The 27,441-nt window shown below is 38.7% G+C and overlaps 1 protein-coding gene across 50 annotated transcripts in view; it reads right to left on the bottom strand.

Annotated features, from left to right (window-relative positions):
- PCM1 (pericentriolar material 1) overlaps positions 1–27,441 on the bottom strand; it is a 109,032-nt gene that overhangs the window by 4,734 nt on the left and 76,857 nt on the right. For 34 of the 50 annotated variants that reach the window (XM_045397923.2, XM_074000358.1, XM_074000368.1 and 31 more), the window contains 7 exons: positions 17,825–17,971; positions 14,695–14,892; positions 13,794–13,853; positions 13,083–13,212; positions 12,625–12,785; positions 10,161–10,233; positions 9,372–9,628 (listed from right to left, as the gene is read on the bottom strand). In XM_045397923.2, the coding sequence (XP_045253858.2) occupies positions 9,372–9,628; positions 10,161–10,233; positions 12,625–12,785; positions 13,083–13,212; positions 13,794–13,853; positions 14,695–14,892; positions 17,825–17,971 (1,026 nt within the window). The remainder of the gene's footprint in view (positions 1–9,371; positions 9,629–10,160; positions 10,234–12,624; positions 12,786–13,082; positions 13,213–13,793; positions 13,854–14,694; positions 14,893–17,824; positions 17,972–27,441) is intronic. The other 16 variants (XM_074000383.1, XM_074000374.1, XM_074000380.1 and 13 more) reach the window with 1 other exon arrangement.

The following is a 27,441-nucleotide window of genomic DNA, read 5'->3' as shown; positions in this document are numbered from 1 at the left end:
TTTTGCTTTAACAATTCCCCCCTTTTGGCTTGAGGGTGGCCAAATGGAGTAGCATTATCCTGTTACCACTACTGACGCAGATGCTGGGATGAAAAGTCAGGTAAAGTTGTTATCAAAAGGTATGTTGAGATTCAGTCATGCAGCCTCCATCAAGATTTACATAGTCAGTGTTAGTTTCCCTGATGGCAGTCATGTGACGTGTCAGTGGTTGCTGGAAAGCATTTAAACCCCTTGTGGGGATATAAGGCACAAGGGAAGAAAACACAGTAACTGTAGCAAGAACTGAAAAATCTCTCTAAGCAAAGATTCCCAGGGGCCAAAATTTAACCAACCGAATAAATCAATGGAGGAGGCCTTGCTTATCTGATTAAAAAAATGATTTATTAAGATCTTTTAAATTTGGGGCAACAATATCTGATTAACATAAAAACAATACTTTTCACCAAAGCTCATCCCTGTGAGCAGCTAAACTTCTACTGGAGTTCCAGTGAGGCCAAATCACTCATCTCAGATTGTACTGCTTGAAGAGTATCGAAAGTATCATTAAAACTTTTTTTCAAGAGTTGCTGAAATATTCATAAGCGATTTTTCCAATTCAGAGGCTGCCAGCTAAAGAAAAAAGGATTTTAGGAAATAACAAAATCTAGAACTCCTTCATATATTTGAGTTTGGGAGATCACAGGGAGTTCTTTTTTAAGGGGTCACTTTATGTACACACAATCCCAGGTTAAGAATTTCACTACCATTTCATATCTGGTCAGTTTAGGTAGGAAATAGCCCAAACCACAGTGTCCAGATCATATAGGTGAAAACATTTATATATTTTGTTGCCATACAAGATGAATAACTCAGTATTACTGAGAGAAAGGGGCAAAGGAGATCCTATTACCCACCAACTGGGAATGATGTGATTGTCATGGTTATTCTTTGTCATATCTGCATCTGCACATTGCCAGGTAGAATGGTTATGATTCTATTAATGGAAGAGGAATAAAAAACACTTCTATGTATTACATATGGGTACCATCACCAAATAAGGATGACTTACTTCCTTTTCAAATACGCCCTCAATATTGATCTAAAAAACCCTATTGTACATAGTGAAACTATAGGGGTATTCCATTTGCCTCTAGAATTTGAACCAATGTCAGTTTCAGTCAGTTCTCTACTAATACAGTCAACGGTATTATGGTGAAGTTCTGATTTTAAATATGTGTCATTATACAGGAGAGCAGTCTCCATAATTTGTGTTAAACCAAAAAGTTTGACTGCAGATAGGGAGACTGGAACCCTGGCTAGATTAGGCCCAGTTCTATTAAGGTTTTCTGTCCATGGTGATAAAATTACCAGCAATAAAATCAATAGTAGTTACAGAACATACCTTTGCTTCTAATAACTTCTTCCTAGTGCCAAGTCAGTCAATCATAAATATCAACCAACCTGCCAGGGGAAGGATACCAAACCTCTTCATAAAACCAGTTTCCTGAACTGCTCACCCAAGTGTGTACGGCAATAGATTTCAGTATTATTTGTGATTCCATTCATCTACATGACTACATGGCCAGCAACTGCTTTGGTTGAGAGTGGCTATGCTTTCAACATCAGACCTTAGAGGATATTCGGTTTGAGTAGGAAAAGTTCCTAACAAAAGTTTGAACATTATGTGTTAATGCAAAACCAAAACAAATCTTAATGAGAAAAGTTATATGTAGTCTTGTTCCACTGTGGTGGGAAGTTGTTTACTTCGTGATGCCACCTGCTCCTAGGGAAGGCTTTCCCTTAGATATCTTTAAGTTACCTATAGGTTGCCAAGTCCAAGAGTCTAAGGAAGCTCTCTCTACTTGAGAGAGATGGACCCAAGGCTCAAAACCCTGAAGTTTTGCTGCATCGTGAGTAGTAAGAATCGTCTGGTACAGTCCTTTCCAATGAGACTCAAGGGCTGTTGTTTCCAAAAGATCCAATCTCCACATTCTAAGTTATGGAAGCCAGTCATGGATCATCATTGGTACACAGTTCACAAAAAGCCTCCTTCAGCTGGTGGAAATAGACTTTTGCATAATCCATTAAGGTCTTGGAGTATTGAGTCATTTCAGAGCTAACAAATACAGGTTATACATGGGGTTCTACTACTAAAGGCATAGGTCTTCCAGTTATTTCATAAGGGGTCAAATTTGAGTTTTTCTGTAGGGGTTGATCTAATTGCCATTAGGGCCAGTGGTAACATTTTTGACCAAGGTAATCCAGTTGACAATTTTGCTCATTTTAGTTTCAAGATATCATTTGTCCATTCAAGCTTTCCAGAAGAAAGAGGGTAAGGGCAATGGTAGTGTCACCGACTTTGAAAATCTTGTTTATTCGATAACCTGTTCGGGAAAATCAGTTCCCTTATCACTGGAGATCTCTCCAGAAATACCCCATAAAGGAAATACATTTCCTAAAAACCTTTTGCTACTGTTGTGGCATCAGCCTTTTAAGTCCCAAGCTATCCTGAAAACAGGTACACTAACACAAGAATATACTGATATCTCATTGTGGGTGGCTAATGAATGAAATCCATCTGCAGACCTACAAATGGTCTAGCAGGTGGTAGAAATCTTAAGGGTCTTTCCGGCTTTATGAGTTTGACAAGTCACACTGTTATAAGCCATTTCTGCTTTCATCATCTTTTTCATAATCTGAACCATTTTTCTTCACCATGATAGTTGGTAGAGTGCAGGGCCTTTAATAATAATGGCAGTTTGAAGGACTCAGGAAGGACCACCTGGCTGTCTGGGCCTTCAGTAAGTTCTTATTGAGCATTAAATTTGCTTCCTTTAAGATTCCATGGCCGGGTGCTGTGGCTCAAGCCTGTAATCCCAGCACTTTGGGAGGCCGAGACGGGCGGATCACGAGGTCAGGAGATCGAGACCATCCTGGCTAACATGGTGAAACACCGTCTCTACTAAAAAAAAATACAAAAAACTAGCCGGGCGAGGTGGCGGGCGCCTGTAGTCCCAGCTACTCGGGAGGCTGAGGCAGGAGAATGGCGTAAACCCGGGAGGCGGAGCTTGCAGTGAGCCGAGATCGCGCCACTGCACTCCAGCCTGGGTGACAGAGCCAGACTCCGTCTCAAAAAAAAAAAAAAAAAAAAGATTCCATTTTTGTTGTTTCAACTCAGGTGCACAGCATTGTTTACTGAACAAATTATCCTGAGTGATCTGATCTTGGTCAGTTCTGTGGAGTTCATTCAAAATGCACATTTTGTCAATGTCAGACTTGGCCATAAAAGTCCACACATGCATTTCCTTGATACTCAGATTTAGTCCTATGAGCATGAGCATCATTTTTATTAGCTACTTGTGAGGGCAGCAGAATAGCTGAAAGCAGCTCATCTGGCAGAGGTCCAGTACTGATGGAGGTTCCACTACAAGGTAGAAACCCTCTTTGTTTCCACAACATTCCAAAATCATCACTCACTCCAAAGGCATACCAGTTATCTGTATAAATGAAGACTGATTTGCATTTTGCTATATGGTAAGGCTTAGATCACGTAATTCTTTGGGTTCTCCTGACTTAAGTTGAGGAAGAGTTCCCTTTTCTATTAGTTCATATTGAGTTGTTACAGCATGTCCTGCTCAGTATTTCTCCTCTACAGTTTTATCATAGGATCCAACAATAAAATGTATTTATTCAGAATCATCTAATGAAGTTTTCCATAAGTCAGTGTGAGGAGTCAATAGTTAGGACACCACACATACACACAGTTACGGTCTTCCTAATGTTCGGACAGAGGCAGCAAGTGGTAGGGTTAAGCAGATTCACGTCTGAGATAGAGATTAGAAGGTGACAGGAGAAGGATATCATAAAATGTTAGTCTACTTATTAAGACATGTTGGATCTGACTGGAATATAATAAGCTTTCAACTGCATGTGAAACCTGTAGGTAACATTTATTCCATAATACTAGGTCACGTAAAGTTTCTACCAATTTAGCTGCTGCTGTCACTGCTTTTAGATTGTTTAGATATGCTCTGACAATTCGATTTAACTGTAACCTATAATAAGTAATGGGTCAATAGCTTCCTCCACATTTCTGAGTAAAGACTCCTAAGGACGGATTATCACATTTGATAATCACAAAGTGAAAGGTTTTAAATAATTAGGGTGTCTTGAACTTGGAGGAGGTTATAAGGCCAGTTGTATTTTATTGAAAGCTTGTTCATCATTATCTTCCCATGGCAAAGCTGGGACAGAGATTTTTCTAAGTTCAGACAAGGGGGAAGCCAGCAGAGAAATTTGGGATTCAAGATCTACAGTATTCCATAAGACCAATGAACTCCCTTAACTGCCTTAGTTGGGGGCCAAGGGAACCCTTGGATTGTTTTTATTATTTCAGTTAAGAGGAAAATTCCCTCTGCAGTCAGATCATGTCCTATGTAATGGACCTTTACTCTAGAGCAGGGATCCCCAACCCCCAGTACTGGTCCAGGGTCTGTTAGTAACCAGGCCAAACAGCAGGAGGTGAGTGGTGGGGGAGAGCCAGCAAGCCTAGCTTCACCTTTATTTAAACCTACTCCCATCACTCACATTCTCGCCTGATCTCCGCCTCCTGTCAGATCACTGGTGGCAACAGATTCTCGTAGGAGCTCGAACCCTATGGTGAACTGCGCATGCTAGAGATCTAGGTTGTGTGCTCCTTATGAGACTCTAATGCCTCATGCTGTGTCATTATCTCCCATCATCCCCAGATGTGACCATCTAGTTTCAGGAAGACAAGCTCAGGGCTCCCACTGATTTTACATTGCGGTGAGTTGTATACCAATTTCATTATATAACACAATAATAGAAATAAAGTATACAATAAAGGTAATGCGTTTCAGTCATCCTGAAACCATCCCCCTTACCCAGTCTATGGAAAAATTGTCTTCCATGAAACCAGTCCCTGGTACCAAAAAGGCTGGGGACAGCAGCTCTAAAGTTTTGCCATTGAAGCCTTATGTCCCTCGTAAGCTAAAAGTGTAAAAGATGATCTACATATAGACAGAATACAATTTCTAGAGAATTGTAAGGTTGACAGGTCTTGGTATAATGTCTGAGAAAAACAAGATAGAGCTTCAGCGAACCCCTGTGGCATTGCAGTCCAAGTATATTGCTGGTTTTTTCAGGTACAAGCAGAGAACTACTGGCTTACTGGAATATTAAAAAAGGCCAAGCAAAGATCTATCACACTGTGAACCATTTAGAATCTGTAGGCACGTTAGAAAACAAAGTGTTAGGATTTGGAATAGCAGGAAATCTTGGATTGACAATTTTATTTAATGCACGTTAAGTCTTGAACAAATCTCCAACTTTGTCATATATATATGTATATATGTGGGTATACATTATATATGTGTGTGTGTATATTATATATGTGTATATATATTACATATGTATATACGTGTGTGTGTGTGTGTGTGTGTATATATGTTTTGAGACGGAATCTCGCTCTCTGGCCAGGCTGGAGTGCAGTGGCGCAATCTCGGAACACTGCAACCTCCACCTCCTGGGTTCAAGCATTTCTCCTGCCTCAGCCTCCTGAGTAGCTGGGACTACAGGCATGCATCACCACACCCAGCTAATTTTTATATTTTTAGTAGAGACGGGGTTTCACCATGTTGGTCAGGATGGTCTCAATCTCTTGACCTCATGATCAGCCTGCCTCAGCCTCCCAAAGTACTGGGATTACAGGCGTGATAGATTTTTTATCCGCAGGATTAGAGTATTATAGAGACAAGTACAAGGAATTGTTTTATTAAATCCTCTATAATTGGGTAAAGCCTTTGGATTGCCTCTGACTCTAGGGGGCATTACGGCAATTTAGGCAATGGCTTAAAGTAATATATTTGGATTTTTATAGGCTTACCACTTTTAACCTTCTCTTTGTCAGCTGAGTAACAAGTCCACAAACATCTGGGTATTTCAGAAAGGTCTGGGTTGGTATAAGAGTGAGTTTCAATATGATCAATTCCTGCTTGTAGGAAACAGAGCAGTTCAGGTTTAGAAGGGTCAGGAAGCTCTAAAATTAACTTTCCTTCCAGAGAGAACTTTACGTGCCCTCTCAATTTATTGTCATACTGTAGGAAGGCATGCTTTTCTGAGATTGGTCCAAGCGTCATTTGGACTGGTTCACAGGGGATTCTCTGAACTTGATTGGAAACGTGACATACTTTCTTTCCTCCAAGGGATTGGCTGATTTACTAGGATGGGGTTGAAAGTGGATAAGGTATCCACCAACACTGTACACGACTCCCACTGATGCTGATCTTAGTTTCCCCATGTTTATTTAAGGTCTTATGGAGAATAACATACCAGAGACTTGATGTCCCATTGGTGTTACTGTCTTCAGAGTCAAGCCCTTGGGAACTTTTTATTTTTTTGAGATGGACTTTTGCTCTTGTTACCCAGGCTGGAGTGCAATGGCACGATCTTGGCTCATGACAACCTCCACCCACCAGGTTCAAGTGATTCTCCTGCCTCAGCCATCCAAGTAGCTGGGATTACAGGCATGCACCACCATACCCAGCTAATTTTGTATTTTTAGCAGAGATGGGGTTTCTTCATGTTGGTTAGGCTGGTCTTGAACTCCTGACCTCAGGTGATCCGCCTGCCTTGGCCTTCCAAAGGGCTGGGATCACAGGTGTGAACCACTGTTCCCGACCAGCCTGGGAACTTCATCTAATGAGGAAATAGTCTGGCTCAAAACGGGTAGGTCCATTAGAGGACTGGTCAAGAGTGGACAATCTTTTCTTCAATGACCTGTTTACAGACACTGATTTTTTTCTAGTTCTAACGTTCTCTCAAAATGTTCAGCTATAGTGACTAATTTAGCCGTATCAGTGACTTGCCATCCAATCTTGTGTTTTTTAATCAAGGGACCAGAGTCTAGTCAGAGACTATTAATGAATAAAACCATAAAAACCATTTCAATTCCCACAGGAATTTCAAGACCAGAATGTTTAAAAAATGAGATTTCCAATCTAGCTGTGTAATCAGAAACAGACTGAACTTTTTGGACTAGTCAATCTTCTGTGGAAAGACCATGGGATAGCTTCTAGATGTTTTCCGGTTGTTGTAGTAGCATCTTTTGGGCTATCCACAGAAGTAGCTCTTAAAGGGTTGGCAATACTCTTCTGAGGCTTATGCCATCCTGCCATAATCATCCATTAACCTGCTTCCGCAGCGGCTAATATCATGCGTATCAACTGACAGAAATCAGGAAGCCCAGGGTCATTCTAATTCTAAATTCCTCAGCAAACTGTTTTGGATTTTCCTTGGGATTTGGAAAATCTTTTGCTATGGCTCTGAGTTCAGCTTTTGACCCAGAAGTAAAAGTAGTTACAGGAGCCAGACCTCAGTGTGCTGGCTGAGGGTCTAAGTAAGCAAAGCATTAGCCCAACTTCCTTTCTGTCACATCATCCAGAGTGAAAGGGTAATTGTGCAAAAGAATTAAGATGACTGAACAAATGGGTTATTGGATTCAGAATAATTAGAGGAGGATAAGCAGAGTAACAGGTCAGAGTGAAGTCACTCCCTACATATAATTCATTTTATTTTTGTTGTCAATTCATTGCTTAAGCTTTTCATCTGTCTTATTTGCCTTTAGTAAGGAATCTTTTACAGAGGCAATTTTGGAATTATGTCTTTTAGAAGCCTCTATACACAAATCAAAAATTGCTTCCCACTGTTTCTGAGGCGTTTGGGATCCCTTCTTTTCTAATGTTCCCATAAACAATTTTACCTAGATTAAAACTTCTCCACTGTAACTTTAACTCTTCTCTGATAAAGTGTAACATGAAGTTTCATGTTCATAATTTCTAAACATAAAATTTGCTAGAGTTCTAGAAAGAGGGGTCCCAGACTCCTCAGGTGTTAATTAACCCATAATACTCTATTTTTCTAAACTTCACCTACCTGAGGCTGCCAACTGGACCCAGTCTAGTTACTGTCAAACATCTAGTTCGACCTCTGGATCCAGTAAAAAATAAAATTACTCGGCTGGGTGTGGTGGTTCATGCCTGTAATCCCAGGACTTTCGGAGGCTGAGGCAGGCGGATCATAAGGTCCTTCCTGGCTAACACAGTGAAACCCTGTCTCTACTAAAAATAGAAAAAATTAGCCAGGCTTGGTGGCACGCAGCTGTAATCCCAGCAACTCGAGAGGCTAAGTCAGGAGAATCACTTGAACCCAGGAGGCAGAGGTTGCAGTGAGCCAAGATCGCGCCACTGCACTCCAGCCTGGGCAACAGAGCAAGACTCCGTCTCAAAAAAAAAATAAAATAAAATAAAATTACTCAAATAAACTCAGAGACCTCAGGACACAAACTGTGGAGCCTGAAATCCGAGAGGGACTTACTCAGGACCTCCAGATGCAGCGAGAAAGCAGTGAGCACAATGGGCACCTTTTGCCTGGTTCCTTGATGCTTCCAGAGGCCACAGGGGGTCTCTTTCAAATCCCACTCTGACACCAAACTGTAAAAGACAAATCTGAGGCACAATAAAATTTTAGAGTTCATTTGAGTAAGAAGCAATTCAGGAACTGGGAACACCAGACCAAAAGAGATTTAGTGTTCCACTGACAAAAATATCAGAGACAAGTATTTATTTGGAAAATGTGGAAGTAAAATAAATTATTTGCTTGGTTTGCAATTAGAAAACTGTCTTTTATCAGGTGCCTTCTCAGAAAGTCCCTAGTCATATCCGTATGTTAGCTGGCTACTTATGAGAGGCTGGGGTTAAGCTTTGGTTCTAACATAAGCATCTATCAGAAATGACCCAAGTGAAGTTTCACTTATGATTGCAATTTCAGCAAGATTAATTATTTTTAAGGCATTTGCTTTTCTCTGCTCAAATATTTTTCAGACCTGGGCTCCACTTGAATTTTCATTTAATACTATCATGAGTACAGATTTCCTAGTCTTTTTTTCCTTTTTTAATCACTCACTGTATAAAGATTGTGTTGTCAAACTGTTTTATTTCCTATCTCAAGTGTAAACCTTTAGGTTTACTGAAAATTTGCAATATATTCTAAACAGTTGAGAAGAATAGGTAGTATAAAGGATAAATGATGATTCATGTACCATTACCACTTCAGATCCGAACTTAAAATGAATTCTTTTTATCTCTTTGGTTCTCAAAATTATAAAACATAAAACAGCTCGTGGGTTTTGAGATGGTCATCTTAATTTACTCTTACCCTTCTGCTAAAGTTTAAGTGTGAATTAGAAAAATGTTCCAACATGTTCTAAACCTAAACACAAAATGGTTTACATGCTGCGAATGCTAATCTGAAAAATGAAGAAATACGCACAGAAATGAAAAGTAAAAATATTTGGAAATGTAAATGATACGTACATAGTCATTCACTAACACTGGAGATTCAGTATCAGGACTTCCAGCCAGAGAGCTTTCAGGAGTTTCCTGAGCAGATTTAACTTCTTTGACTCTAGGCACTAAAGGTTCCATTTCAGGTAAAGGTAACGGCAAAGGGTTAGGCTCTGCAGTTGAATCAACAGTAGCAGGTGAGTCCTTATGGGAAGCACTATTTAAAGGTTGCTCATCTTCCAAGATATTGAGGTAACAGGGTTTCACAGGAGAGTTATCTTGGTCATCTGTCATCAAAAGAAAGTCTTAATATTAATGTAATGCAAAAAATGTTAAATTTTACTATTTTACTAATAAAGACAATATGCATGAGTAAGAGCAATCAAGACACTTGAGACCAAAGAGAAAAGGCAACTACAAATTTTCCTTATCATTGGTTCCCAAATTTAGTTGGTCAAAATCACCTGGGAGCATTTTAAGAATCAAATTCCTGAAATCCACATTTCTAACAAATCAGGACTTTCAGGAACAAGGCCTACAAATGGCTTTTTAAAATCTCCCATATTTGTATCTAAAAATGCTCTTTACAGAATTTTTGTCTGTGCAGGTAAATACTTGTCACCTTTTCTTTATTGTTGTTTACAGAAACAAATTCTTATGTTTTCTACAAAGGATTTATACGGAGAAGAAAAATACACATCAGGTCCAAAGTACTTTCAAACTAAGAATTTGGTGTTTTCTGTTTTGTTTTTTTTTTTTTAGCTTTTAAGCAAATAAAAGAAATTATCTTAAAATCAAAGACTTATTTAGATTTGTTACCTTTACTAGTGGCTTCTTGTTCCAGTGGGACATTTTTGCTTTCTGCTGTCTTCTGAAAGTCATGTTGTAGGACCTAAAAGGGAAAAATGTTTTAATAGCAGGGCCTGAAATATATGGTCACTATAAAAGAGATGATTACCAATGTGTAGTTTTTGTCCAACCCAAGAACTTCATACAAACAAATTTAAAAGTATCTTCTAAAACTATCTCAAGAAGGAGGCTTTGGTTGTGATTTCAAGATGGCTAAGTTAAAGGGTTTCCTTCTTTTCTTAAAAAAAAACACACAAAAAATAATACAGCTGAAATAAATAGACTGCATTGTTCATTTTTTTTCAGACTCTAAAAGACACTTAATGCAGCCAAAAAGGGAATGAAGGAGGAAGTGAGGACAGGAAGATGAACAAAGTTAAATGCCTTCAGCAGGGAGAGGAAACAAAAATTGAGATTCACCTCATAACTGTAAGTAACAGATCTAGAAAGGAAGGCATATGATGTTCGGGCAGGAGCTGGTGATGAAACGGTGGTGGTGGTGGTAGTCGTTTAAAACTAAGGAACATGTGACTACGTAGGTTCTCTCCTTCAACCTCAACAGAAAATGGCAGATTATATCTTAGAGAAATTAAACTAGTGAGCCGCAGACCTGGGGCTACTGGGAGTAGAGGTGGAGAGACAAATGAGGACACAGTAAAGTATCGGATTGGTGTAAAAGTAATTGTGGGTTTTGCCATTGAAAAAACGACCAAAACCACAATTACTTCTGCACCAACCTAAATAGAATACTGAAAACAGAATAATCTAGTGCATGCCTGTAAAACGGTGGGACCTCAGCCCCATTCCCAATCTAGCTTCAGAATACCAGCAGCCAAGCTTATATACTCCAGGCAGGACAGTGAAGGATCCTAATTTGGAGAATCTAAACCACCTCAAAGAAAAGACCAATAGATACTGACATTTACAAGTTTCTAGGAATACGCTGGCTGTCTCCCCAAATGCCCTACCTACAGTGAAGCCCAAAAGAGCCTTAACGTGCTTTTTGGTATATCATTGTTTAATATAAACAACCAAGGTTCAGCAGACATTTGAAAACAGAAGATAATGCTTCTGTGAAATAACAGGGCACTACAAAAAAGTAATAAAAAAACTGTTTAGAAGTTAAAAATACGACAGCTGAAATAAAAATAATTTCATGCAAGTATTAAAATCTCTCAAGGTAAAACCAAAAGATAACGAAAAGAGGAGAAAATTAAAAGATTAATCCATGAGTACTAATAATATCTGATAATATTAAGTACAGAAGGAGAGAAAATGGTGTGGCAGTAATAAACAGAATTTAAAAATTTACCAAGTTGAAAACAATCACTGAGTATCCACTGCAAATAATGAAAAAATACCCCAACAAGGCACATCACAGTAAAATGTCAAACTCCAGAGGAAAAGATCTAGACTAGGGAGGAAAATAACATAAAAAAGTACCCCTTCATCCATAGAATGTATGTTCCAAAACTGTGGATAGTACCAAACCCCATTTATACTGTTTTTCCCCATAAATACTTATCTATGATAAAGTTTAATTTATAAATTGAGCACAGTGAGAGATTAACAATAACTAATAATAAAACAGAACAATTCTCTTGTGCTTTGGGGCCATTAATAAGGGCTGTTTGAACACTGTGATACTGCAAATCTATCTGCTTACCCTAGATGGCTATTAAGTGATTAACAAGCAGGTAGTGTACACAGTGTAGACATGTTGGATAATGGAATGACTCACAACTCAAATAGGAAGGAGTGGGCTGGTGTGAGATTTAATCACACCACTAAAAACAGTGTATAATTTAAAATGTATAAACTATTGGATGGGTGTGGTGGCTCACGTCTGTAATCCCAGAATTTTGGGGGGAGGCTGAGGTGGGAGGATCGCTTGAGCTCAGGAGTTTGAGGATATGAGCAGTGAGCTACAATTACACCACTGCACTCTAGCCCAGAAGACTGAGCAAGACCCTGTCTCTGAAAAACAATTATAAAAAAACCCCTGGTATTTCAGATTTTAATAAGCATATTAATCAGGCTTCCATTCATGAAAGCTGAAAATTTATTTTATTTATTTATTTATTTATATTTGAGACGGAGTCTTGCTCTGCCACCCAGGCTGGGGTGCAGTGGCCGGATCTCAGCTCACTGCAAGCTCCGCCTCCCAGGTTCACGCCATTCTCCTGCCTCAGCCTCCCGAGTAGCTGGGACTACAGGCGCCCGCCACCTCGCCCGGCTAATTTTTTTGTATTTTTTAGTAGAGACGGGGTTTCACTGTGCTAGCCAGGATGGTCTCGATCTCCTGACCTCGTGATCCGCCCGTCTCGGCCTCCCAAAGTGCTGGGATTACAGGCGTGAGCCACCGCGCCCAGCCAAAAGCTGAAAATTTAGAAGGATCTACTTTGAGTAGTTAAAATAAGGCTAATGAGAATACCTGTTCATCATGTTCATTTTCTTCGGTAGCTTCAGTGTTAGCCTGAAGGGAAGTCTGGACATCCACGGGGCCTTCTTCAAATTCTTCCATTTCTTCCTCCTCATTTTCATCTTCTCCACTTCCATAATTAGTTAAAGCCTGAGTTTCAGCTTTAGACAAATCTAAGTTGATTAACACACAATTTTTAGTAGATTTCAGCACATAATCTTAACAACGGCTACCATTTATTGCATTCCTGCCTGGCACAGATGCTTTATATACAGTATCTGAAATCTTCAAACAGTATGTATTAGAAAACGTACAGTGCAGAAAGGCCGGATAATTCAGGGTTACAGTGAAATTCAAAATCAGAGTTCTTTGACACTTAATTCTATACTTGTTATACTCCACCAAACTGTTCCAATAAATGACCTACAAAAAACTAAAATATAAAGATAGTACAGAGCCTTTAAACTTACTAATAGACACTGGACATCCTTCACTTTCTTCATCTTCCTCTTGATCAGAAATATCAGATCTTATATTTTTGGGACCATCATACACCTCAGATGTTTGAGTCTGCTTAACTGTTTCAGTTTCATCCTTGTCCTAGACACAAATATATTTGAGTAATTAATTCCTTAAAGTACATGTGTAAAAGCTATATAGTAAGTCTATCATATTAATAATGATCATTATCTAATAAAAAACACAAAGAACCATTTTTAATAGTCTAGTTTTATTTTTAAAACAAAAAAATCTGTCAGAAAAAAGGTCATTTGATGATACAGTCTGCTTTCAAACATTAAGGTAAAAGCTGTTAAAATACTTTTATATTGTTTCAAAAGCATTATTTTTAGGCTTTTTTTTTTTCCTTTTTGAGGCAGAGTCTTACTCTGTTGCCAAGGCTGGAATGCAGTGGCATGATCTCAGCTCAATACCACGTCCACCTCCCAGGTTCAAGTAATTCTCCTGCCTCAGCCTCCTGAGTAGCTGGTACTACAGGTGCGCACCACTACATCTGGCTAATTTTTGTATTTTTAGTAAGGACGGGGTTTCACCATGTTGGCCAGGCTGGTCTGGAACTCCTGACCTCATGATCCACCCGCCTTGGCCTCCCAAAGTGCTGGGATTACAGGCTTCAGACACTGCCCGGCCATATTTTTAGGCAAAAATTAATTAGCACATACTTTGTCTTCATCATCAATCTCTCCAGCAGGTGAGCCATGATCTTCAAGAATCCTTTTGGCCTTTAAAACAAACCAATTACACAGAATTTAGCAATATACTTAGACACATACTTACATATTTAGCAGTTCTCATGTCTAGTACTGGGATTATAGACCTGAGCCTATCCTGTATTACTTTCTAATCATTTATTACAGTATCATGCTTTTAAGCTCTTAGCAATGTCTAAAATTTATTTATATCCAGAAAATAAATATCATGAAAAGTGTGAAATGGATAGCTTGATTTCGTCTACTTTAGATTGTAAGGAAAAAGAACCATCTCTTTCTATTTGGGTCTTGGCTTATTTCCTTCTCATAAAAGAGGGTCAGGAAAAGGCTTCCTGGTATGCCTCAAGTTGAGGCAGAATAGTCATCCAATCTCACGTGATCAAAATTAATTTGACAAGGTAGAACAAACTACAGGGATGTAAAACCAAAGCCCTAACTAATAAGCATTTGTGTTAACTGGGAGTGACCTCTGGGTAATGCATATTCTCCAAGAATCTACAGGGATTGATAACAACCATGGCAGGCAGCTGGGTCTGTTCCAGGACCAGATCCCAGTCCTCCTCTCCTCTTTTGAGACCTGAATACAGGACAGTAATGTGAACTAGTTATCTGACAATTATCTGACAATGTACATTTAACATCAATTTCTGTCTGCATTCCTGATCTTGAGCAACTGCTGTTACTCCTCAAATTCCATAAGTGACTAGCATATGTAATGACTTATAATGTGATTAACTGGTATTACAAAAAACAACTACTTTTGCTGAGGTAAAATGTGATTTCAGTTAATAATAATGATTAAGAACTGTATTTATGTGCCAATTATCCTAAAATCAAAATGAATGTGATCTACCTCTTTGGCGTAAGACTGTATCACTCCAGCTGCTTCTATTTTCCTTTTGCATCTCTGTTTAACAGTTATACTATTATTATCCAAATCTTGCATAAGCTTAAAGAAAGCCAATTCATTGAACAACACTTCAGATATCTCTACAAGAAGATCTTCTCCACAGTCTTTCAGTTTTCTGCCAGCAAATTTTGCCAGTGAATCCTATTTAAACATAAACCAAATAATTTAAAGAGAGTGAACTTCAATTACTTTTAAGTACTGAAAAACTTAAAACTAATGTTTATGATTACTAAGGAAAGATAGGTTAGTATTAGTAAAGAATACTGCTATATTACTAAGTAGGAATGTTGTTAGTCCTGCTTAAAGAGTATATACAAGGGAAGGACATATATGGTCATCTATATTTAGTCACTATTTGATGTAACTGCTGGGCACAAATGTATTCAGACAGGGATTTCTGATACCAGAAAGCTCCCTGACAGTACAGGAGATACTATTTATTGCTGTAGTATATGTGTAAGTGCTATAAAAGGAAAAGACAAAATCTTCCACCTCTAAATGTACCATTAGTATACTTTTAAAGATTCCTTCTTTACTTAAGCCAACCATTCTAATTTAAATTTTTCTTCAAAAGTAAACTTAAGTTCTATTCAAGTTGATATACAGGATCATGTAAAATAAAACAGGATTTCAAGACCCTCTACATTTATATTATATCAAGGAGGAAATTAAGCCCTGGCAACTTGAACGTTGGTGATTTCTCCTTAGACAATACATTAACTCTCTTCCTCATTGTTCTTGTTCTGTAAATGACTAGGAGACATCAGAGACCAGACCTCCTGCCTTCTAACCACTGATCTTTGTTACCGATTAACTGCCTCCTTTACTATGCATTAAGCCTTATATAGAAAGATGATGAAATTCTGTTAAGCTTCCCTAAACTCTCTCCAGATAAATTAGCAGTCCCCAACCTTTCTGGCACCAGGACCTGGTTTCACGGAAGACAATGTTTCCCTCAAACATAGGTTGGGGGAAGGTTTCAGAATGATTCAAGCACATTACATTGATTATGCCCTTTATTACACTGTAACATATAGTGAAATAACTATACAACTCACCATAATGTAGAATCAGTGGGAGCCCTGAGCTTATTTTCCTGCAACTAGATGATCTCATTTGGGGGTGATGGGAGACAGTGACAGGTCAGGAATTAGATTCTCATAAGGAGCATGTAACCTAGATCCCTCACACGTGCAGTTCACAGAAGGGTTCACTCTCCTATGAGAATCTAATATGCTGCTGCTGATCTTACAGGAGGTGGAGCTCAGGCAGTAATGAGAGCCATGAGGAGCAACTGTAAATACAGACGAAGCTTTGCTCACTCGCCTGCTGCTCACCAGCCTGGGGGTTGGGGACCCCTGATATAATGATCCCAAACTGCTGATGTCTATTCTTTGGAATCTGTGCTTCCCAGGCAGCTATCCCTCACACACTGCGCTTGAATCAACTCTCTCTAAGTAGATTCTGACCCTTTTGATTATTTTAGGTTGAGAATCTTCAAATAAGTATACTCTAAACATTTTTAGTAAAACCACTCCTCTTTTTCTTTCTAAAAATATGGACTACACTATTTAGCAAACAGGCAAACAACTATGATGTTCAATGCCTAACCCTCTCTCCCACCAAAAGACTATCTTATCTAGTACAATTATGGTAAAAACGTACATATGCTGGGTGCTCTGTGGGAAAAAAAATCCTGAACGGGTTTCAGAAGGAAAAATGTAGAAGACGGTAATTTAAGCTCTAGCTCATAAAAATTTTTCAACACTCTGGGCAATATTTAATATAAATTTACTTTTATTCTTCATGTATGTCCTCTTGTGGAAAAATCAAGAATGGGATAAAAGAAAAGCAGTCAAACCTCAGACTGAGAAAAAAAGTCTTATTTCCAAATTAATACTTTGGGATCTACCCACAATTATCATAGAAGGCAAAACTGAGGAAGGGCTACATGGATCTTAATAAAAAATATTTAAATGATTATTTATCTTTTAGTGTTATTCTAAAATGGAGGTTCCTACAATGCACAACACCACTGATGTCTTATAGTCCTTATAAATTATCTATTAGTACTAATTACTAATTAGTACTAATGGGGCCAGGACAATTTATACTTTAGTCTTAATACTAACAAAATGGAAAATTACAGCGATATAAATTTGCATCAAGCCCAAGGAAAAAGTTAATACCGATTATCTAAAACCAGTTTAAACAAAGAAATAAGAAACAAGGCAAAGTTTCATTAGAAAATTTTGTAATAAAGACGAAAAGAAAAATGTGTCACCTAATGTAGAGTAAAAATACGTATCACTGAACTGTCTCAATGGGAAAATACTCGGGTAAACATAAAGATGTTTGTCATAAGGAATAAACAAGGTAATTTTATTAACACTAACATGGGATTTCTCAACCTTGGCCCTACTGACATTTAGGACCAGATAATACTTTGTTGTGGGGGACTGTCCCATGTACTGTCAAATGTTTATCAAGATTCTTCCTGGTCTCCACCCATTAGTTGCCAGTACCTGGCCTCCTCTCAGCCCTCCCTACCTTCTTCACACCACTTGCTCTGATAAACAAAATGTCTGCAGACACTGCTAAATGTCTCCCAGTAGGCAAATTCTCCCCCAGTTACTGACTTACTATAATTTAAGCGTACTGATACAGCCTAAAAAGTCTCTACAACCAGCTGGTCTCTGGCTTCCGAAATTTCCCAGATTAGTCAAATTACTTTACCAATTATTTTAGAAACAGTCACAGAATACTTTCTAAACATTTCAAACTAAAAACGTTTTCATTGAGAAGATAAACCAAACCAATAAAAGCTTGTAAGAGATATGCCTTAGACATGACCAAATTAAATGAAGATACTAACAGGGCCTAATAATACAATATTATTTTAACCAAGTGACAACCTAAAAAGTATTAAAACATCATCCCAAATGGATGCTAGATTGGATGTCCACCTGAATAAATTGTACAATGCAAGAAAAGGCCTCACTGTGCCCCCGCCCCCCACAAAAACCTTACCACATAGTACATATTGGTAAATCATACAAGTATAAACTCTTACCTGTAATATACTTCCAAGTTGTTTATGAAAGAACTTTACAAACTCTTTGCTCTCATCATTTTGCTGGGTAAGGGTCAAAACCATGCGCCTTACTGAAGTTAAAAGTTGCGAGGAGCATACTTCATCCATGTGCTCCTGAGAAAAATCCTAGTTGGTTAGAATATAAACTTACCTATTGTTTAAAAAAAGAAAATCAATCCACATAATATAAAATGTTAATTTTTAATTTTCTTGCACAGATGCTCCTCAATTTTCAGATACCCGTTTAGAAATATTCATAAGAAAAGCCAAACTCCTACTTTATTCATACACATTGAGAGGTTTGGCAATTTTGACCCATGAAAGCAGATGATAAGCCAGTAAAAGAACTGGCTGATCCAGTACTTTTCACCACTTCCTTTCTGTACCTTTCTATACCTTAAGGAGAACTATTCATGCTACAGCTTCCATTTTGCCAATCTTTCTGTTTTCAGTTAATTTCAAATACTCTTACAAGCATACTCACCTTCTACCCAATTCCCTATTATTTTCTAACTCAGGGTTTCTCAACCTTCGCATTATTGACATCCTGTGCATTGCAGGATATTTAGCATCATCCTGGCCTTTACCCACTAGATGCCAGTAACACCTCCTCCCTACACCACCTCAACAACTAAAAGTATCTTTCAACATTCTGGAATGTCTTGAGGGTTAACATCACCCCCTTGCTACTTTCTTAACAAATCGCTTCAGTCAAGCGTCTCTTCTTAAACTTTCTTAAGAAACAGGTGTGAGCTACCAAATAATATGAATCACGGTTAAGTTTCTGAGGTCAACCCCATAAATCATATCAAGTAATCTCAAGGTTCTAATCCTTCTTCTTCTTGTAAATCCATTTAAGCAAATCCTATAATCTTTTTCAGTTCAGTTTTCTCCCAACCCCATAAAATTTACAAAATAAGGGAGCCAAACTAGATGATGTTCAAGGTCCCTTCTCAGACTTAAGCTCATTTAAAATAATGTATGTGTCAAGACAGGTGACTAAAAAAAAAACAAACTCTGCCTGTCTTCAGAGAGTCAAATACTAATGCAGGAGTCAGATATGTACATAAATAATCACAATAAGCTCTGTGCTGTCTGGTAGATAACACTTTTTTAACTGCAGGGATTCTCATTTATCACAAAATACAGTGGCTCACAGAAGACATTACTTACTGAACAATTAAAAAAATATATATATATATATTTTTTGAGACGGAGTCTTGCTCTGTCGCCCAGGCTGGAGTGCAGTGGCGCGATCTCGGCTCACTGCAAGCTCCGCCTCCCGGGTTCACGCCATTCTCCTGCCTCAGCCTCCTGAATAGCTGGGACTACAGGCACCCGCCACCTCGCCCGGCTAGTTTTTTCGTATTTTTTATTAGAGACGGGGTTTCACTGTGTTTGCCAGGATGGTCTCGATCTCCTGACCTCGTGATCCGGTCGTCTCGGCCTCCCAAAGTGCTGGGATTACAGGCTTGAGCCACCGCGCCCGGCCATAAATATTTTTTAAAAGCACCCACCAGGTGCTCTAAGGAGCTATAGGAGCATATTGGAGACAACAACAAATATTTTTGAAGAAATATTTCAGTCAGGCAGAAAAGAGTTAAAGTATTTTACATCTTGGATAGATAAGACAACTTGTACAAACGGCTAATATGTGAAAAAGTAAAAGTAGATACGGGAAATGCTGAATAATGTGAAGTGAATGTACCTAGATGGAGAGTAGCTAGGACGGGAAAGCACACCAGATCCAGCGGTGAAGCCGCTTGAAGACTAAGGAGTTTGGGTAGGATATGGCTTAGTAAAAATGCACTTCATGCCTACTTCATGCCTATTAAGACAGGTAGTCTAAGCAAAAGGTAAGAACATGAATTTAGGTTATGCTACTGGAAAGAAGAAAGTGAAGTGAAACTGATGACCCAAAGGAGAAGAACACATTTTTGACTCACTAGTAATGGCATAAAGAGAGTCAAGAAGTCTAACTCAGGTGACTGGGTATAATGCTGCCTGGGCATAATTAACAAAAAAAGTTCTACAGTCCTACAAAAAAACTCAAGATTTGAAGTGAAATGAGACATCATAAATAGTTAAAATCAGATTATTAGTTCTACTCTGTTTACTTGCCTCAGAAACTTTTTGAAATGCTAAATTATTTATTATTTCATTTCCTCATGAAACGAAATCACTTAAATCAGGGCTATACAGGTAAAGTGAGGAGGAACAATTTAGATTTTAAACAAGGTAACAAGATAAGTCTTGTGTTTTAGGTAACTCTAGAAATGCCAGTAGCGCTTAAAAGGTCAAGTGGAAAACCTATTAAAGAGTGTCACTAGCCAATTTAGCCAGCTAAAATACCATTAATTTCCTAACATCTTAGACATTTAAGAAAAATCACTTTAAAAAAAATGTAATGCTTTTAAATTCAAGACTTTTTAAACATTTCAGAAAATCAAGGTGATTTCTATTTTGCTCAAGTATTAAATATTTTATTATATGACAGTTTCTGAGCAGATAATATGTAACTTACATAATTTTTCCATCAAATCAGACACAAAATAGTAAAAACAATCAATTTCCTAATTGAAGGCTACACTCCCTAAGCATAAAGATAAATCATTCAGTTTTTTTTAACCCTTATAAAATAACTGTATATATCAAATACATATTACTACAATTATACCTAATTTAGTTTTTAAAAGACATGTTTACAAGTATTTATTGTACTATTAATGCTAAAATTTTGGCCTAAGATGAAAGCAAGCAACAACCGAGAAAATTTAAATCAATTCACTTGAGGCAATGGTTTCAAACTCTGAGATAAAAATCTATTTTAAAAATCTACATTCTTAAAATTTATAAGTATATTCTTTTATGGAAGGTAAATATATACATAGATTTATAAGTAACAGGAAATAAATTCACAGAACAGTTGGTAAAACTGATATATTTATGCCTTATCCCTCAAATTCTTTTTATCCAGTATCTTAAGTACTTCTTGGCTGTAGGTACTATGAGATACTATTCTAGGGAGGAGATACAAGTAATTATGATCCTTTGTCATAAGCGCTATAATGAAGGCATGAACCCAGTATCTCAGGTAGAGTGAAGAGAGGAAGGAATTCTGCCTGTAAACACATGCAACAACATTTGCACTGGCTCCTGAAAAACAGGAGAAACTGACAGAGGAAGAGGAGAAGGTCATTCTCCGTAAAAGACGCAATGTGGGTGATGTGCCTTTTTCAATCATGTCAAGTAGGACACAAGGTTTAAGAGACCAGACCATGCTGTAAAAGGTTTTGTGAGTGATACTGAACCTGGTCTTTATCCTATGGGTCAGCTGTTTTCACACTTACAGAGTCTAAAGAGCTCAACTACAGTTGAGGGTTGAAGAGTCCAGTCATTTATTAATTCATTAATGTTTACTGAGTGTCTACGATGTGCAGTTATTATTTTCGGACAGTGACCAAAAGAGATCAACATCTCAGACGTCATGGATCTTGTATTTTAGTATGGAGAGGCAGATAAATATTACATAGGTGAAAGGTGGCATGCAAGCATTATGAAGGTAAAGGAAAGCAGGTAAAGGATAAGGGAGAGGTTTACTCAGCAACAGTTAACATTTGACCAAACACTTGAGGAGTTCAAGAGAACAAGCCATGCAGGTAGGTATCTGAAGGAAGAGCATTCCAGGTAGAGGTATTAGCAAGTGCCAAGGCCTTAGAAGTGCTAACAACTCTACTAGGAGGGTTGAAAGGTTAGAAGCAGCAGCAAAAGGACAGTAAGGCCATTTAGGAACTATTGCAATTGCCCAGAACAAGGCTAAGTGTTTCTGTTTTTAGATGGAATAATCTGGACACTATCAGCTGACTTTTTCCTCTGTTGTAAAGTCAGATACTCTGCTGTATCTTCAGAGAAAGCAGTTTGTACATGTGCTTTCTCAAAGATCTCTCTTCTCTCAAAACATTTCAAAAAAAGCAATTACTTCTGCTGAGGGAAGAAATATAAGCACACTGAAAGCAATTCTCTGTGGTACATGTCTTACCAAGAGAAGTATGAGTACGTTATACGAAACTAGCCCAGTGACAATGTATTTTGTAGTTTACCATATCTGGATGAAAAGATAACAATTACTTTTCACTTCTAATTGTTAAAATTTCCATTTTAAATTAGAATGTAATGAGTGCCATCTCAGAAGTCCTGTCTTCCTATTCCATTTGTTGCACGTCTCCATCTGCCCTGATCAATGTTATTAAATAAAATTAACAGTACTGCTTACCAGTCTGACACTTTCAATGTTGATGGAAATATAAACTGGTTAGTTTCTCTGAAGGACAATTTAGCATGTCTCAAAAGCTTTAAAAATGTTTATGACCTTTGAACTAAAAATTTTGTGTCTAAAAATTGTTTCTAAAGAAACAAAAGTAAACAGATTGTCCTCAATCATTGAAGAAGTGTTTATAATAGTGGAAAAGAAACCAGAATAAACACAAATATTTAACAATAGGGACTGAAAAATTAATTAATAGAAAATTGTATTCTATGACTACTTGACCTCATAGCAGCCATCAACATAACTCCTTGCAGTCCTTCTTGGTCAACTCTGGCTCTGCTTTTGTACAACTTACAAATGCTGAATCACCTGGTCCCACATCCCAGTTGAAGGCCTCTGTCTATTCTCACATCAAATGACCTGGCTTTAGGCAGCAGCTACATGCTATGAACTACCTTATGTCTATCTCCAGCTGTGCCTGGAATTCGCTGAGTAACCAAATGACTACTTGACTGCTCTCTGGTTGTCTAAAAGTTCAATTTTAAAGTCCAAAATAAAACTCTCGGCTGGCACGGTGGCTCGAGCCTATAATCCCAGCACTTTGGGAGGCCCAGGCGGGTGCATCACTTGAGGTCACAAGTTCAAGGCCAGCATGGTCAACATAGGGAAACACCATCTCTACTAAAAATACAAAAATAAGCCGGGCATGGTGGCACGCACCTGTAGTCCCAGCTACTTGGGAGGCTGAGGCAGGAGAATCACTTAAACCAAGGAGGCAGAGGTTACAGTAAGCCGAGGTCGCGCCACTGCATTCCAGCCTGGGTAACAGAGTGACCCTCTGTTTCAAACCACCGCCCCCCCCCCACCAAAAAAGAACTCTTCATCTCCCCCTTCTCCCAAGCCTTCTTCATTTCAGTAAATCGTATTTCCTCCCAGCCAGTTTTCTCTATCTCCCGACACTCTAACCATTAGTAGGACCTACTGATTTCCTAACTATATCCCAATTATGTATTTCTTTACACCACCCGAATCTAAGCCGTTATCATTTCTCTTCTGGTCTCACTGCGCTCCTGACCCCCTTATAATCAATTTTCTAAAAACAAAGCAGACTTAGTTTCTCTCCTGCTTAAAACCTTCTAGGAGTTTCCCTTCAAACTTTGAGCAAAGTCCAAACTTCTAATCATGGCCTGTAATACTTTACACAATTAGCCCTCGCCTCCCTTTCAACTTAGTCTCATACAAATATCCTCCAACCATATAGGCTTTCCCTCTACTTCCTTCAACATGTGAAGCTAATTCCTACCTTAAGGCCATTGCACTCTGTCTGGAATGATCCTGGTTTACACTGGCTCCTTAGTCATGTCTCTGCTTAAATGTTCCCTTATTAGAAGCTTTCCCTGATCACCCAATATAAAACAGACACCATCATATTGTCAAATTTTAATTATGTGCATGGCCCGTATCATTACCTGATATACAGTTACTTAAATGTCTTATATTTACTTATGTTACTTCAGTCTATATTCCTACTCTAGCATGCAAACTCCATGAGAGCAAAGGCCTTGTTCACTGCTAGGTCTGCCAAACCTGGCATTAAGTAGGCATTTTATAAATATTTTGGAATGAATGTTGTGGAACCATTAAAAAAAAAAAAAAGACAGGGGCAGAGCAAGATGGCAGAACAGAAGCCTCTACCAATCATCTTCCCCTTCTGGAACACCAAATTTTAACTACTACACACCAAAAAAAGCACCATAATAAGAAGAAAACCAGGTGAGTAATGATGGTACTTGCTTTTAACGTCCTATTGCTGAAAGGGGCACTAAAGAGGGTAGGAAAGACTGTCTTGAATTGCTGACGCCACCCTTCCTCCAACCCCAGGCAGCACTGACTGCAGCAGTGCAAGTGACTCCTTCTGCTTCAGGAGACGAGAGCAAGGAATAAAAAGGACTTTGTGTTGCATCTTGCATACCAGGTCAGCTCCAGCTACAGCAGGACACAGGCAGAGTCGTGAGGTCCCCATTCCAGGCCCTAGCTCCAAGATGACATTTTTAGACACACTCTGGCCCAAAAGGAAATCCACTGCCTTAAAGGGAAGGACCCAGTCCTGGAAGGCTTAATCTTGGCTTAATCTTAACCTGCTGACTCAAGAGGCTTTGGACCTTGAATAACTGACAGTGACACCCATGTAGTATGCCACGGGCCTTGGGTGAGACTCAGAGATGTTCTGGCTTCAGGTGAGGCCCAACGTATACTGAGCTGTGGTGGCTATGGTGAAAGATTCCTTCTGCTTGAGAAAAGGAGAGGAAAAAGGGGACTTTGTCTGGCACCTGAGGTACCAGTGCGATCACACTGGGGTAGAGCACTAAGCAGGCTCTTGGGATCCACAATTCAAGAACTTGGCACCTGCCCTGGGCCAGAGGAGAGCCCACTGCCCTGAAGGGTGAGTCCCAGGCCTGGCAGCATTCACCACAAGCTGACTAAAAAGCCCTTGGGCTTTAAATGAATGTTAGCAGAACTCATGGGCCGGTGGTGGTGGTGGAAGCCACCAGGAGAGGCTCTGCTGCCTATGGAAAGCAGAGGTAAGAGTGGGAAGGACTTTGTCTTGTGGCTTTAAGGCCAGTTTAGCCACAGAAGGACAGAATACCAGGTAGATGTCTAAGCTCAAGGACGGAATCTGTGGACCCGATAGGGACCTGGGGGAACTCACTGCCCTGAAGGGAAAGACACAAACCTGGCTGGCTTCCCCACCCGCTAATGGTAGGAGCCCTAGGGCCTTGAGCGAATTTAGGCGGTAGCCAGGTAGCGGTTACAGAGGGTCTTGGGCAAGCCCCAGTGCTGTGCTGTGCTGGCTTTAGGTATGACCCAGCATAGTCCCAGGGGTAGTCACCATACAGGTGCCTCCATCACCCCATCTCCAGCTCCAGGCATTTCATAACAGAGATTCCATTTATTTGAGAAAAAATAAAGGAAGAGAACAAAAGTTTCCGCCTGGTAATTCAGAGAATTATTCTGGATCTTATCCAAAATCACCAAAGTGGTACACCTCTACGAGTCTGCAAAAACCACAGTGTTTTTGGGCTTGGGACCCAAGTCCCTTTGAATACCTGGAAAGCTTTCCCAAGAAAAATGGCACAAACAAGCCCAAACTGTGAGGCCTACAAAAAATATCTAACTCTCAATGCCCAGACACCGACAAACATCCACAAGCATCAAGGTCATACAGAAAATCATGACCTCAACAAAGGGACCAAATAAGGCACTAGTGGCCAATCCAGGAGAAACAGAGAGATGTGACCTTTCAGACAGAGAATTCAAAATAGCTGTTTTGAGGAAACTCAAAGAAATTCAAGATAGGAAGGGAATTCAGATTTTTTTTTTTTTTCAGACGGAGCCTTGCTCTGTCACCCAGGCTAGAGTGCAGTGGCACAAGCTTGGCTCGCTGCAACCTCCACCTCCCGGGTTCAAGCGATTCTCCTGCCTCAGCCTCCCGAGTAGCCATCATTATAGGTGCGTACCACCATGTCCAGCTATTTTTTTTTTTTGTATGTTGTGGTAGACGCGCGGTTTCACTGTGTTGACCAGGCTGCTCTCAAATTCCTGACCTCAAGTGATCACCCGCCTCGGCCTCCCAAAGTGCTGGGATCACAGGTGTAAGCCATAGCACCTGGCTGGGAATTCAGAATTCTGTATTCATAGATAAATTTAACAAACAGATTGAAATAATTTAAAAGAATCAAGCAGAAATTCTAGAGCTGAAAAACGCAACTGACATACTAAAGAATGCATCAATCTCTTAATAGAATTGATCAAGCTAAATAATTAGCTTGAAGATAGGCTCTTTGAAAACACAATTTTAGGAGACAAAAGAAAAAAAATAAAAAACAATAAAGCACACCTACAGGATCTGGAAAATAACCTCTATAGGACAAATCTAAGTTATTGGCCTTAAAGAGGGGGTAGAGAGAGATAGGTAGAAAGATTAACAACATTCAAGTACAAGAAGGTTACAGAAAACCAAGATAGTTTAATTCAAACAAGACTATCTCATGGCATTTAATAATCAAACTCGCAAACATGAAGGATAAAGGTCCCTAAAAGCGGCAAGAGAAAAGAAACAACATATAATAGAGTTCCAATATATCTGACAGTAGACTTGTCACTAGAATCCTTACAGGTCAGGAGACAGTGTCATGACATATTTCCAGTGGTGAAGGAAGAAAACTTTTACCCTAGAATAGTACATCCAGAAAAAATATCCTTCAAACATGAAGGAGAAATACCTTCCCAGACAAAAGCTGAGGGATTTCATCAACACCAGACTTGTCTGACAAGAAATACTAAATATTAAATACTTTCTTTCCGTCTAAAAGAAGACATTAATGAGCAGTAAGTTATCATGTGAAGGTACAAAACTCACCAGTAATAGAAAGTACACAGAATATTATAACACTGTAATTGTGGTGTGTAAACTACTCTTAAGTGGAAAGACAAAATGATGATCAATATAAAATCAAATACATATATATCAATATAAAATATATATTATCAATATAAAACCAATCAAAAATAGTACTACAACAACTTTTCAAGACACAGTACAATAAGATATAAAGAGAAACAACAAAAAGTTAAAAAGCAGGGGAACAAAGTTAACATTTACATGAGTTTTCATTTTGTTAGCTTGTTTGTTTATGCAGTCAGTGTTATCAGTTTAAAATACTGGGTTACAAGACAGTATTTGCTATCCTCATGGTAACCTCAAATCCAAAAGAATATATGTAACAGACATGAAAACAATAATGCATGTTAAAAAACAAGAAAAGCATGAGCAAACCAAACCCAAAACAGAAGAAATAATAAAGATCAAAGCAGAAATAAATGAAATTGAAATAAAGAAAACACAAAAGAGCAACGAAACAAAAAGTTGGTATTTTAAAAGATACATAAAATTGGCAAACCATTAACCAGACTAAGAAATAAAAGATAAAAAACCCAAATAATATCAGAGATGAAAAGGGAGACATTACAACCAATACCTCGGAATTCAACAATACATTAAAAAGACGATCCATCATGACCAAGTGGGATTTATCCCAGGGATGCAAGGATGGTTCAACATAGGTAAATCAATCATTGTAATATATATTGTCAACAGAATGAAGGACAAAACCCATATGATCATTTTAACCAATGCTGAAAAACCATCTGATTCCTGATAAAAGCCCTCAAAAAACTGGGTATAGAAGAAACATACCTCAACATACTAGAATCCATATACAACAGACCCATAGCTAATATTATACAAAATGGGGAAAAACTAAAACCC

This window comes from Macaca fascicularis, chromosome 8, assembly GCF_037993035.2.
Source record: "Macaca fascicularis isolate 582-1 chromosome 8, T2T-MFA8v1.1".
Classification (NCBI taxonomy): Eukaryota; Metazoa; Chordata; class Mammalia; order Primates; family Cercopithecidae; genus Macaca; species Macaca fascicularis.
The sequence above is the reverse complement of the archived record's forward strand: the minus strand, read 5'-3'. Positions and strand labels throughout refer to the sequence as shown.